Here is a 13,814-nt window from a genome sequence, read left to right on the forward strand (position 1 = left end):
AGACTATTTCAGGTGTCAATGTTAAGTCAACCCACCGGCACTAACTTGAAGCTGTGCACTTGTTATGGAAACTGCCCTAAACAATTGCACATGGTTGCATGCATTCATAATCTATCGTTATACAGATCTGGAGATTTCTTTTAGCCACATGGTGGTAGGAAGAAACCCCTTGAATCCATGTAGTGAGGACGCTTCATAGCAAAGCAGTAGCCTTCACAGAGTGGCTCAGTAGTCAATACTTTCCACTGATACCCGAAATGTTACCAACCTTCCATTTCTCATAGAGCTTATGGAGTCACAGGTGCCTGAGATCCAGCGGAAGCCTTAGCCTTTCTCTACAGGGAGATAAAAGAGAATGTCAGAACTGGCTCAACTGGAGTCCCAGCCTTGTGATACATTTAAAACAGCGAACAACTATAGTAGAACCTCTACTTATGACTGCCTCTACTTGGGCCCGATCCAAGTCGCGACTGCGGAAAACCCGGAAGTAAATACTGGGTTTGCCATGATTCGCGCATGCACAGAAGCAGCTGCCGCTGTTTGCACGTGCGCGCAATGGCGCTTATACCAGCGACCCGTTTTGCCTAAAGGATGGGCCGCCAGAATGGATTATGGTGGTAAGTAGAGGTTCCTCTGTATGTGCTATTTCTAGTTAGGTGGCCCAGAAGCACATCTAAAAGGCACAAATCATGCAATGGATTGCAAGACTTAGTTCGGACTCTTATCAAGACACAGACTGCCTTCATGGTGGCAGAGAAATAGGTGTGCTTCCTAATTCCGCCCCCCTCCAAAACAGGAGAGATTGTGCAAATTGGGTATTGAATGATCAGGCATTCATGTGGGGAGCATCAATAACGGCGGGGGCTAAGCTCTTTTGCCACAAGCCAGAGTACATATGCCAGGGGTGAGGCACCTCATACTCCTAAATCCACATCTACAATAACCAGCATAATTTCTTCACACAAATAGGCACCACACATACATTGGTAGTTTTAAAATACCAGCAATACCAACATCGGCACAGGCATAAGAGTCTAGCCCGATAAGTTCAATAGCAGAACTGACTTAGGAATAGAGATGGGTGAATTTGTCAACTTCAGTTACTCTCAGTTTTTCATCCCCCGCCCCAGTCTTTAGTTTGTGCCACCCACATGAACATCTGTATGCCAATTTGTGCACAGTTCTCCTAATACTTTTTGCATGTAATTTTGCCCAGCATAAGCATTATGTGGAAGCAATTTCCACATAACAGAATGCATTTTTGTGGGTGCTACTTTCACAAAAACACACATTTTTGTATGCATCGTTTGGCTCGGAAGACTGCACCACAAAATTCAGAGCCGTGCAAATTTTGAAGAAGAACTGTGCTTTGCGTTCATCTTTTAGTTTGGGAAGTGTGGATTTTGGAAGATCACATTTAGCACAATGAGCTAAACCATTTTCTCCTCTGAGCCCCTGCTTAGGAACAAGAAAACAATTCTATTCTGATATACAAACCTTAGATTGCAATTTGCAATGGAGTGTTTGGTCAAATAGCCAAGGATGCTTTAAGGCTGCAGTTGCACTTATCCTCCAGCTTAAAGGGGGGTAAAAATGAGTGTCAGTATTTAATAGCTATACAACGAGTGTAGAATTCATGTTTAAGATGTGACACACCCCCAACCTGCCCCCCCCCCCCAGGATTGACTGAAAGGCAATTTTAAATTTACGGCCGAGAAACAAACTACACTTTACATTATTAACATTTTTTAAAAGCATGCTTAAGCTGGCCACTTTTATTTTGAAAGAAAAGCAGTCACATAGGATCCCAATTCAGAATACAATCCTGATCTTAATTGGGCCTTTATACTAGTGGGTGCACGCAGATCCTGCTTCCAGGCTTCCTATAGACATTGGATTGGCCACTGTGAGAACAGGATGCAGCGCTAGTTGGGCCTGGAAAATTTCTCCTGGAAATGCAGTATAATGCTGGCTTCTGGTCACCAGGAGACAGAGATGATATGAGAGTTTGCTCAATGAAACTGAGGTTTAGCGTATTGTTATCTACCCAAAGCCCCTTAGGATTGTGGGTGGATGAATTGTAAATCAAACTGATAAACGGCCAATGATATTTAACTATCAACCTATGCTCAATTCACTCCTGTTGAATTAAACAGAAAAGTTCTTAAAATCTAGTCACATCATAGAGTTGTATACAGTCATACCTCAGAATGAATATGCTTCAGGTTAAGCATTTTCGGGTTGCGTTCCGCGGCGACCAGGAAGTAATGGAACGCGTTACTTCCGGGTTTCGCCGCTCGCACATGTGCAGACACGCAAAGTGATGCCACGTGCATGCGCAGAAGTGGCAAAACGTGACCCACACACGAGCAGACGCATCTTACGTTCGCTTCAGGATGCGAACGGGGCTCCGGAATGGATCCAGTTTGCATACAGAGGTACCACCATAGTTAGAAGGGACCGCGAGGGTCATCTAATCCAATCTTTCTGCCCAATATGGGACTCCAACTCACAACCCTGAGATTAAGAACCTCATGTTCTACTGACTGAGCTATCCCTGTTCATTTTACCGGATGCACACGTCAAAAGTCTCCTTGTTTATGTTGTTTAGTCGTTTAGTCGTGTCCGACTCTTCGTGACCCCATGGACCAGAGCACGCCAGGCACCTCTGTCCTCCACTACCTCCCGCAGTCTGGTCAAACTCATGCTGGTAACCTCCTTGTTTATAATGGATTTTATCATTGAAACACTCTACCATTTGCGAGATACATATGAAAAGAACTTTTCAGTTTTGGAAACTGGATAACAATTTCTGGATGGACAGTACATTGAAGCTACTGGCATCTGGTTACCCCTTTTCCTTAATGAGAAGCTTAGTGATGAAGTCTTTAGCTTCCTCCGACACTTTTTCAAATTCTTGATCATCAAAGTTCCACCGGCAAGCCAGGATGTTGTTCAGAGTCTCATTATCATCATCGCCCAGGAAAGGAGACAATCCGCTAAGCCTGCGGGAAACAGGGAAACAGGCAAAACGTTTTGTGCATTACGTAAATCACGGAGCAACATAAACCTTCTGGACTTTAAGCAACAGTCAGAGTCCAGGAGTAGCTTTCATCAAATTGACATCAACTGTAGAAGAAAAACACAGTCTTAACAATGTAGGCTGCAGCATACTTACAACATATAGGCAATGACACCTATACTCCACATGTCGGTAGGAAACGATACAAAGTCGTAGTTTACAACTTCGGGAGCGAGGAATTCTGGAGTGCCAAAGTTGACCTTAAGCTTCTCCCTTGGTTTATATCTAATGAACGACAACGAAATGCATGAGAAACAACGACAGCAAAGATGGCATCTGCCGTATGTACAGATACTTAAGAGTTCAACACAAAGGTTGGGATTCAACCAAGTTGATGAGCAAGCGGAACAAGGTCCACTTGTCCACAGGACTTTCTTCCTTTCCTTTCCCCATGCTCCCTAAATGTGCTCTGGAAGATTGGGGGGAAACCCAGACTAGGTTTAGGGGACGTGCGACAGCAGTGAAGGAAGTGGGGGAGGGGGAAGTCCCACTGCGTGGGCAGACCATGTTGAACTCACACATATCCCACTGAACACTACATTGAATTCCACCCAAAGACGCTTTAAATAGGCAGTTAGTGGGGGCAGGCAAACAGATAGCTGTCAGGATGATGCCAGAGAATATAAAACAGGCATAGGCAAACTCAGCCCTCCAGATGTTTTGGGACTACAACTCCCATCATCCCTAGCTAACAGGGCCAGTGGTCAGGCATGATGGGAGTTGTAGTCCCAAAAAAGATCTGAAGGGCCGAGTTTGCCTGTGCCTGAAATAAAACATGCTGGTGACTAGAAAGCATCTCTTGTTGTCTTGCCCCAAACTTCCTTTTCTTGTACGGCCATTGTTTTGTAATTTTGCCATTTGGTTTAGTACCTCCATCCTTAACATATGGCATGAAATAAGCCCTACTAAAGTCAACCCATTGAACATGTTGAGGATCAGAATGTGAATTTGCGAGGACTGTGTTTATTTTGATGACAGCATGCAGCCTGTCGCAGAGGATCTTGTATCACGATAGCGTCTTGCTCTGAATTATTTGGAAAGAGGCAAAATTGGATCCCTCTTCCAGTCTAGGACAGCATTTCCGGCAACAAAAGCAGCCTTTTCACCCTTCTGTGAAGATCGCCTGTTCAGAAACTTCGACCAACATGTGTACTATCAGGTTCATCAGGAAATGTGTTCAAGACCGGCCATCGTTTGCTAGCCTAGAGAGTCTTTTCTTTATTATTGCACCATTTCTCCCAATATTGGATCACTTGAAAATGGACTTTGGATTTAGGAACTAAAAGATGCTGGTAGCTTGACTGAAAGCAACGTACCTCCTTGCCAGCCCAAAGTCAATAATCTTGATTTGATTTGTCTCTCTATTCACACACAGGATATTCTCAGGCTGCCAGGAGGGGGGGAAAGAGAGAGAGAGAGCACACATTTATGAGAAATGCTACATGAAGTGGAATCAGCACATTTAAAATACAACACAGCACAAAAATATGCTTTGCAGTGCCTGCATCACGAAGCAGGTTAGACTCTGTGGACATCTCAGGCTGTAATCATGTGGTATTTGAGGCTGGGAATGCTCTGCCAGGGTAGGTTTTCGCTTGCTGTGGCTTTTCTGTTTGACATAATGTAGCAAGTCAAGATAAAAAACTCATTAGTGAGCTTTCAGAAAGGACTCGAACTGGACTTCAGGAAGTCTGTGTTGTGATTTTGCAGCCTATTATGAATCCAGGCTGAGACATGGAATTTTTTTTTAAGCTCCCCTCCTCCTCCACTCTTATTTTAAAACTCACCATTATTCAACATTTATCTTTCAGCTTTAGCTACTTAGTTCATTGTTCTTCCCCTCGCTATCCAGTATCTAATATATTAAATGTGGGCCTTTTAAATGTGTGTGTGTTGAGGGGGGAATGTTATTATGATTTTTTTCTGTGATTTGATTATTATACTTTGTGAATTATGTTGTTAATGTTGTTCACCGCCCTGGGATCTTTAGAAAAAGGGCTGTATATAAATTGAATTAATAATAATAATAATAATAATAATAATAATAATAATAATAATAATAAAAAATTAACACCAGATATTGACTAAGAGGGAAGACTTAAAGGTTAAATGCATCTGGGCTGTCAGGAGACAAATTGCTTGAATCCTTTTTTTTATATGGCGATGCTCTCAAATGTCACAACCTCAGCTGAAATCGGAATGAATTTGCTTAAAGGATCGCTATGCCAGATGTGTGATTTGAGTCTTCAGGCACCCACCTCAGGCTCCATCATTGCTGATTTAATAATAATAATAATAATAATAATAATAATAATAATAATAATAATTTATTATTTATTCCCCAGCCACTCTGGGCGGCTTCCAAAAAAATATTAAAATACTGCAATACATCAAACACTAAAAGCTTCCCTAAACAGATGTCTTCTAAAACAGTGTTTCCCAACCGGTGTTCCGTGGCACACTAGTGTGCCGCGAGACGTTGCCTGGTGTGCCGCAGGAAAAATTTAAAAAATTTGAAAGATATCCAGAGAGGCGGCCTTCAGGCGAGTTTTAATTTTAATTTTCCTTCTCCCACTTAATGCCCTACGCTCGCCCGAGCAGCTTGCAGTCCTCGGTAACCACGGCGACCCGAGGGAGGGGAGGGAACAGGGAAGTCGAGGGCGGCGGCGAGCCGCGATGACGTCAGTGGGCCGCGCCGCCTCGCCCTGGCACGGTGTGAGAGCCCCGGCTAGTGGCGTGAGCTTCGGAATAAGTGGGATCCGCGTGCGCGAGACCGAGATCGCGGGTAAGGAGCTTAGCCCTGGGCAGGAGGAAGCGGGGCCGCGCGTGCGGGCCACATCCCCACAGAGAGCGAGCCTCCCCCGGCCCACCACTCCAGGCAGGTCCACTCGCATGAGGGGGCGGCGATGGCGACGGCCGGCAGCTTGCCTGCAATGCCATCCCTCGAGCAGGCGAGGAGCCCGGAGGCTACCAGATGCAAGTCCTCTTTCCCACCCTGCTCGGGAGTCCAGAGCACTTGGTCGCATTCAGGATCTAGAGTGGGGAAGCGGGGCTTGTGTCTGGGCTGGACACATTGGGCTGCCTGTGCCGCTTGACCTGCGGGGAGAAATCAGGGTGGGAGTCACGACCGTGAGGCAGGGCTGCCAAGTGTGGCAGAAGAGGACACGGCCGTCGCACCTGTCCTTAGGTAGGAGCTTCTTCCGTGTCGACCTGCTGCCCTAAAGTCTTGGCTTTTTTCTTGGCTTTTTGGCGGTTGGCACAGAAGGAAGGCAAGGGGGAGGGGGAAAATTGAAACTTACACTTTCGTGCGTCCCTCCCGGCGTGACGCTGCGCGCTGACGTCACGGGGCTGTAATGGTGGTGTGCCTCGAGATTTTTTTCATGAAACAAGTGTGCCTTTGCCCAAAAAAGGTTGGGAAACACTGTTCTAAAAGTCTCTTTGGCATCTGGTGGGAGGGCGTTCCACAGGGCGGGCGCCACTCCCAAGAAGGCCCTCTGCCTGGTTCCCTGTAACTTGGCTTCTCAAAGTGAGGGAACCGCCAGAAGGCCCTCGGTGCTGGACTTCAGTGTCCGGGTAGAACGATGGTGGAGACGCTCCTTCAGGTATACTGGACCGAGGCCGTTTAGGGCTTTAAAGGTCAGCACCAACACTTTGAATTGTGCTCGGAAACGTACTGGGAGCCAATGTAGGACTTTCAAGACCGGTGTTATATGGTCTCGGCGGCTGCTCCCAGTCACCAGTCTGGCTGCCGCGTTCTGGATTAGTTGTAGTTTCCGGGTCACCTTCAAAGGTAGCCCCACGTAGAGCGCATTGCAGTAGTCCATCCATACATCCATACATGTCTCACAAATTTACAGTTATTCAAGAAGGATAAATCATAGAAATGTTGACCCAGTGTGCAGGAGCCCTGAAAAAAGGCAAATTGCCGCTACAGTATCATAATACCATCATACAAATCTATGGTACAACTGCATTTGGAATACTCTGTGCAGTTCTGGTTGCCTCACTTTAAAAAGGATATTGCAGAGTTGGAAAAGGGGAACCGAAATGACCAAAGGGATAGAGCGACTGCCCTATGAGGAACGGTTGCAGCATTTGGGACTTTTTAGTTTAGAGAAGGCAAGTAAAAGATACATGGCACTGATATAATGGATACAATGGATAGGATGATGTTGAAGTTATGCGAGCTTCTGAACTGAAGGGAACACTTTGTCAAGCCAAACTAAATGTTAAAAGCACAAAAAGGTGATCTAGCCCATTTTGGTTCAGATGTGATGGTTTCTGCAGACAAAAGCTTGGCAGGACCAATAATCTAATTCTCCTCTTGGCCAGAGGTGAACAAGGTGGTTCCTGCCAGTTCTAATGTTTCAGCACTAAAAACAGATATAATGTCCCAGCAATATCACACACATTAATTACCACCTAAAGTGATCAAATTCTTCAGGTTCACTCAGCGGACATCTCAATGGAAGAAGCATTGCTTTGGCTTAAGTCAGAACAGTTCACACATATGAATATAACGAAAACAGTGCGGCTATTCCTGGAGAAAAAACAAGTTCAAGAGCATTTGTTGAGCGTTTGCTGGACCCATTCTCCAACATGGAGACCACCACCAAGCGAAGGCCTCAAAATTCATGCCAGGCCACTGTGCCTAACTTCAACCCAGGGGAAACCTGCATCCCTTCAGCAAGGACTCATCTCGCACAGAAGTCCTGTTTCAAGTATAATAATATGGCAGGCCATATCTACAATATACATTTAAAGCACTTTAACTCTTACCACTTTAACAGTTGCGGCTTCCCTCAAAGAAACCAGGGGGCTGTAGTTTATTGAGGGTGCTGAGAGTCGCTAGGAGATTCTATCTTTGCTCATCTTCAGAGTGCTCTATCATCTCCAGAGTGGTTAACCATTGACGCCTCTTCTCTGGGAACTCTGGGGACTATAGCTCTGTGGGGGCAATAGGGGTCCCCTAACAGTTCTCAGCACTCTTAACAAAGTACAGTGGTACCTCGGGTTACATACGCTTCAGGTTACATACGCTTCAGGTTACAGACTCCGCTAACCCAGAAATAGTGCTTCAGGTTAAGAACTTTGCTTCAGGATGAGAACAGAAAACGCGCAGCAGCAGCAGAAAGCCCCATTAGCTAAAGTGGTGCTTCAGGTTAAGAGCAGCTTCAGATTAAGAATGGACCTCCAGAACGAATTAAGTACTTAACCCGAGGTACCACTGTACAGTTCCCAGGATCCTTTGGGGGAAGCCATGGCTGTTTAAAGTGGTACAGTACTGCTTTAAACGAACGAACGAACGAACGAACGAACGTATTTTTTCATGTATAACACACCCCCATGTATAAGACACCCCTATTTGGGGGAACTCAAAACTAAGAAAATTGGGGTGGGGGATTGCCCAGAGTTATTGAGCTGACATTTGCCAAAGCAACTAATCATGTGCCTGATTGTCAATGGCAGCCGCCAATCGAGCGCCCAAGTACTACAGTGACACCCAATCGCATATACCCCTTGACACAGTTACCAATCACCCGCCGCAGAGAATCTCCTGCTCACAGCTGGAACCAGTCACCAGTCCCCACTCTGCACTACCCATGTATAAGACGAGCCCAAATGTTAAACATATTTTTTTAAAGAAAAAAAGCTCGTTTTATACACAGAAATCTATGGTAACAACAACAAACAACAACAACAACAACAACAACAACAACAACAACAACAACAACAACAACAACTTATTATTTATACCCCGCCCATCTGGATGGGTATCCCCAGCCACTCAACAAAAACTTCCCTAAACAGGGCTGCCTTCAGATGTCTTCTAAAAGTCAGATAGTTGTTTATTTCCTTGACATCTGATGGGAGGGTGTTCCATATGGTGGAGATGGGATCAGGGAAGGAGAGTATTGTGCAGAGCAGGCATGAGACCCTGGTTGCTCTGGCCTGGTTGTTATGCTGTCAGAGCTGGTGACAGGCTATCCACATTGGCCAGAGCACCTTTTCCTTTCAGGGTTCCAAATGTGCACTCCTACTTATTCACCCTCCTTCCAAATCTACTTTTGCATATCAAAGGTGGACACAGGGTTTTGCTACACAAATCTCTGTGTAACATCTCATCCTTGTTGCTGAGTTACACTCACGAAGTTCCTGGACATCAACCAGATATCAATTTACTTATCGGTATTGAAACATGAGAACCTAAACCCAGGTATCAAATTCAGCAGAGCTGAGGTGTTGGTTAGACTTCTTAGGGACAAAAGCGAATGTTTGAGGAAAGCAGAATACGTGCAATCATTCGTTAAGAGATCACAAAAATAAGTCTGAGAGAATCAAGTGCAGGTATAACACTGAAATCCAACAGCTTTTAGCCAAGCGAGTGTGCCTCAAGGGAGGAAAATTGCCGCCTTTAATCTCATGGGTAGTGTAATCAATGCAATGTACCTTCAGGTCTAAATGGAGGATGTACATCTGGTGCATGTACTGAACCCCTTCACAGATCTGCTTTATGAACAAGATGGTGTCTATCTCTGACAAGTTGCAGTTCTCGTCAATAATTCGATCAAATAGTTCTCCTCCCTCCACACTGAAAAAAAGAGAGAATTCAAGATTCACATTACTGGAGAGACCCATAATCAAGGGTGTGTGCATTACACACGCGCGCGCGCACACACACACACTTTTTATTTATTTAAAGAAACTCACTGCAGCCAACTGAAGGCAACCAACCATGCCATGGGCCCCCCAAACCTCTCTCGCCACCAATGAAAACTAATAAATGAATAAAAGAGAACATACCCGTGTGATGCTGACACAAAAACCTTGCACATACACTAAGTAAAAGAATGAATGTCTACTAACCCCTTCTCTCTCTCCCTCTCCCCACCTCTCTTCTCCCCCAACTTTATATGGTCTATAATATTAGTGTCTCACTTCAAATATGACTGATCTGTAGAAAGGATTCTAAGAACGGAAAGCTGAGACGCTTTATGTGGCTTGGAGACCCTAAAGGTAAAGGTAAAGGGACCCCTGACCATTAGGTCCAGTCACAGACGACTCTGGGGTTGTGGCGCTCATCTCGCTTTATTGGCCGAGGGAGCCGGCATACAGCTTCTGGGTCATGTGGCCAGCATGACTAAGCCGCTTCTGGCAAACCAGAGCAGCACACGGAAATGCCATTTACCTTCCCGCCGGAGCGGTACCTATTTATCTACTTGCACTTTGACGTGCTTTCGAACTGCTAGGTGGACAGGAGCAGGGACCGAGCAACGGGAGCTCACCCTGTCGCAGGGATTCGAACCGCCGACCTTCTGATCGGCAAGTCCTAGGCTCAGTAGTGTAGACCACAACTCCACCCGCATCCCCTAGGTGATGCTAGAAAATCTTTAATAAAAACACTTTTTTTAAAAAAGAAGAAAATAAAAAATCATTACAAAATGTGCATTTCAGGATTCGGTTTTCCTATGACTTAGATTGCATCCCATTCTTCCCCCACAAAAACATGAGAACACAATGCCATTGGGAGAAGCTTTCACCCAACATATGAAGGGGTCATGGTGGTTAGTGCTACCCCTGGTGCTGATATGTGTACCCATTGTAAATGCAGATATACATGCAAAGAGCTCCTCCATTCCAGTCCGAATTCCCCTCCTATGGAGAAGCTCTATGCAGTGTGTGTGTGTGTGTGTGTGTGTGTCAGAGATACACTGGTACCTTGGTCCTCAAATGCTGAAAACCCGGAAGTGTTCCAATTTTCGAACGTTTTTCAGAAGCCGAACGTCCAATGTGGTTGTCGACTATTGTTTCCGGGGCACCTGCACTAATCAGAAGCTGCGCCTTTTTGAACATTTCAGAAGTCAAGTGGACTTCTGAAACGGATTAAGTTTGGCACTTTTGTTTTTGCTATTTATTTTGCATTTTTGTTTTTGAGGCTTTTTTGGTTAATTTGTTTTTTTGACTGTGTGGGAACCCAGTTCAGCTACTGATTGATTGTGTGACTGCGGAAATGGATAAAAGCCCCCCATCCAAACATCAGTGCAGGTAAGATTTTTTTAAAATAAAAAAAAAATTAACGTCTACAATACTGTCTTATTTATTTTATAGTACAGTACATTGATTATTGCTTTCATTTTATGGATCAATGGTCTTGTTAGTAAAATTCATGTTGAATTGCTGTTTTCGGGGTTGTTTTTAAAAGTCGGGAACGGATTAAGTTTGAGAACCAAGGTACCAATGTATTCATGGGGAGCGGAGTGCAAGGGGTGAGGTTGAACCATTCCCTCTCACAGCGACTACAGTTAAAACAACCAACCCAACTGTGTTGGTTTTTTTTCTTTGTTATCGTTGAATTCTAAATAAAGTTTTATTCTGAGATAAATAAAATAAAACAAAACAAAACAACCAACCCACGTCAAAATAAGGCTCAGAAATAAAAGGCCCATTTACTCTATGTGCGTATATGCACATGTGTGGACATAACCGAAAGCCCCAAAAAAGGAAACAGAAGAAACATTCGACATACTATTCCATGACGAGAACGATGTCATTTTTTGATTCAAAAGCATCATACAGCTGAATGAGGTTCGCGTGGTTCAGCTGGTTCATCACATTGATCTCATTCTTTACTTCGTCCTGTGAAGAATGCAAGAACAGTGCTAAATATGATTATAAATATGGCAGAAATTGGATGTACACTTATTACTTGACCTTGCTGCTATCGCTCCCTCCTGCTGTTGACATTTCATTCAAAATGTTCCTAGGTTTGTAGGACAATCGGCCTGGGTATCTCCCTATTACTAGCAAAAATATATTGTAAATATTGTCTAGTGGCAATAGCTTTAAGCTAATGGGGGGGAAACAGGAGAAAGTAGCTCATGCCTAGAAATGTTAAGGATATTGTAATAATGTGAGAGGTGGGGAAATCCTAGTGTCTGTGATTAGACAGGTAAATCCCTCCTGAACTTGGTGTAATGGAAAGAGAGGCCAAGACTATGGCTCAGTGGCAGAAAAATTAACTACACTAAAAGAAATTAAATAATACAGCTTATTTATAACCATGGATTTACAGGGAGATCTCATTATGGGCTGCGGACACGAGTGAGCTGGGATTCAAAAGGCAATGCAAGTGGAAGAAGAAATAACTGTTCCACAGCTGTGTTCGCAAGTTGTACAAACAGGAGTGTAATAAACCAAGGTATATGGGAATCAGTAGAACAGAAGCTGCCACTTGGAAGTGGGAAAGTAATCTGCAGAACAAAACCTCTTGGGCAAGGCTCTGCTGTAGGCCTGGACTCCAGTTGCCCTTACCTTTTCCTTGGCGGCTCTTGCTTTTATAATTTTGGCGGCTAATTTGAGACCCGTTGATTTTTCTTCACATCTATGCACCTGGCCAAATCGTCCACTAGAGAAAGGAAAAGAGGAAAATGTTGCTGTATCCAAGACCCATCGCCACTCCTTTGAGATATGAGCATTCAAGTTTGCTATCCTCACAAGAATCTCATTATTTGAGGCAGAACAGGGTCTAGCACAGGCTTCCTCAACCTCAGTCCTCCAGATGTTTTTGGCCTACAACTCCCATGATCCCTAGCTAGCAGGACCAGTGGTCAGGGATGATGGGAATTGTAGTCTCAAAACATCTGGAGAGCCAAGTTTGAGGAAGCCTGGTCTAGCAATTGTCCCTTATTGTGAGGTACTGCCCCACCAATCCTGCTGGACTCCTGGCTATTTCTGTCAAACCTCCTCAAATTAAGAGGCAATATACTTAAGAAAGTCTGAATATAAGTCTGAAGGAGGAAAATAATGTGGGAGTTACCCTGAGAATGATTCCTGTAAGGAATGATGGACAGAATTGGAGATCAGGTAATAATGGTTGTGTACCTTGAAAGTTGACACTGTCCCCATTAAGCTTTGAGTCAATTGATATACAAAGTGATATTCAATGTTAGTTATACTCAGAGTAGATACACTAAAATCAATGGACTTACATGCATTCATTTCAGTGGGGCCATTCTGAATATGATTCAGTTGGATATTACCTCAGCTTTTTAACCTATATCTTGAAAACATGGCTAATTATGCCAAATGGAAAAATAATATGTTATATAACTTAACATTTAAAACTATCAATATGTTACATTGCCTTTGTTACTGATTTTCCACACCTCACAAAGTTGCACTTTAAATGGTTGTCCATATTGTTTTACTTTAGTTACCCCTATTGCCTAATCTACCACTGCAGTGTGATATTCAACAACGTGAAGAGATTCTTCATGCTGCTAACAATACCTTCAGTTGTACTTACCCTCCCAAAACTTCACCCTTGTGGACATGGTAATAGCTATTGATCCCTGCTCTTTTAGCTGAGACAATCCGATGATCAAAGGGAGCCGCCGGAGGCGAGATATACTCTACAAATGATAAGAAATGCATGTGAAATCCTCACATGATATGAAGAAATTGACTTGTTATGCTCATTGTCTACCATTTCCATGGAACAAGCAGTGTTACAATGTTCAGTACACATGCACTTTGTTTTACAAAATATTAATTCCCCCTTCTACAGCAAGGCCTGATGGTGAGTTTCGTTGACTACAATCAACACCAAACTTCACTCCGGACATGCACCAGAGTATATTTTGAATTTCAAAATTCTCACCTCTGTACTCGAATTCCAGGGACGAATGAGGGGGTGGTGATATATAAACACAGGGCTTATGGTGTGGAAATT

The 13,814-nt window shown here is 44.1% G+C and overlaps 1 protein-coding gene across 2 annotated transcripts in view; it reads right to left on the reverse strand.

Moving 5' to 3' along the window:
* Nucleotides 1–268: 268 nt before the first annotated feature.
* MYLK4 (myosin light chain kinase family member 4) overlaps nt 269–13,814 on the reverse strand; it is an 89,140-nt gene continuing 75,594 nt past the window's right edge. For both annotated transcript variants that reach the window (XM_077933315.1, XM_028737859.2), the window contains 9 exons: nt 13,389–13,494; nt 12,395–12,488; nt 11,610–11,719; nt 9,533–9,674; nt 4,399–4,469; nt 3,179–3,307; nt 2,853–3,005; nt 1,498–1,576; nt 269–335 (listed from right to left, as the gene is read on the reverse strand). In XM_077933315.1, the coding sequence (XP_077789441.1) occupies nt 288–335; nt 1,498–1,576; nt 2,853–3,005; nt 3,179–3,307; nt 4,399–4,469; nt 9,533–9,674; nt 11,610–11,719; nt 12,395–12,488; nt 13,389–13,494 (932 nt within the window). In that variant the 3' untranslated portion in view covers nt 269–287. The remainder of the gene's footprint in view (nt 336–1,497; nt 1,577–2,852; nt 3,006–3,178; nt 3,308–4,398; nt 4,470–9,532; nt 9,675–11,609; nt 11,720–12,394; nt 12,489–13,388; nt 13,495–13,814) is intronic.

Source organism: Podarcis muralis, chromosome 8 (genome assembly GCF_964188315.1).
Source record: "Podarcis muralis chromosome 8, rPodMur119.hap1.1, whole genome shotgun sequence".
Lineage (NCBI taxonomy): Eukaryota > Metazoa > Chordata > Lepidosauria > Squamata > Lacertidae > Podarcis > Podarcis muralis.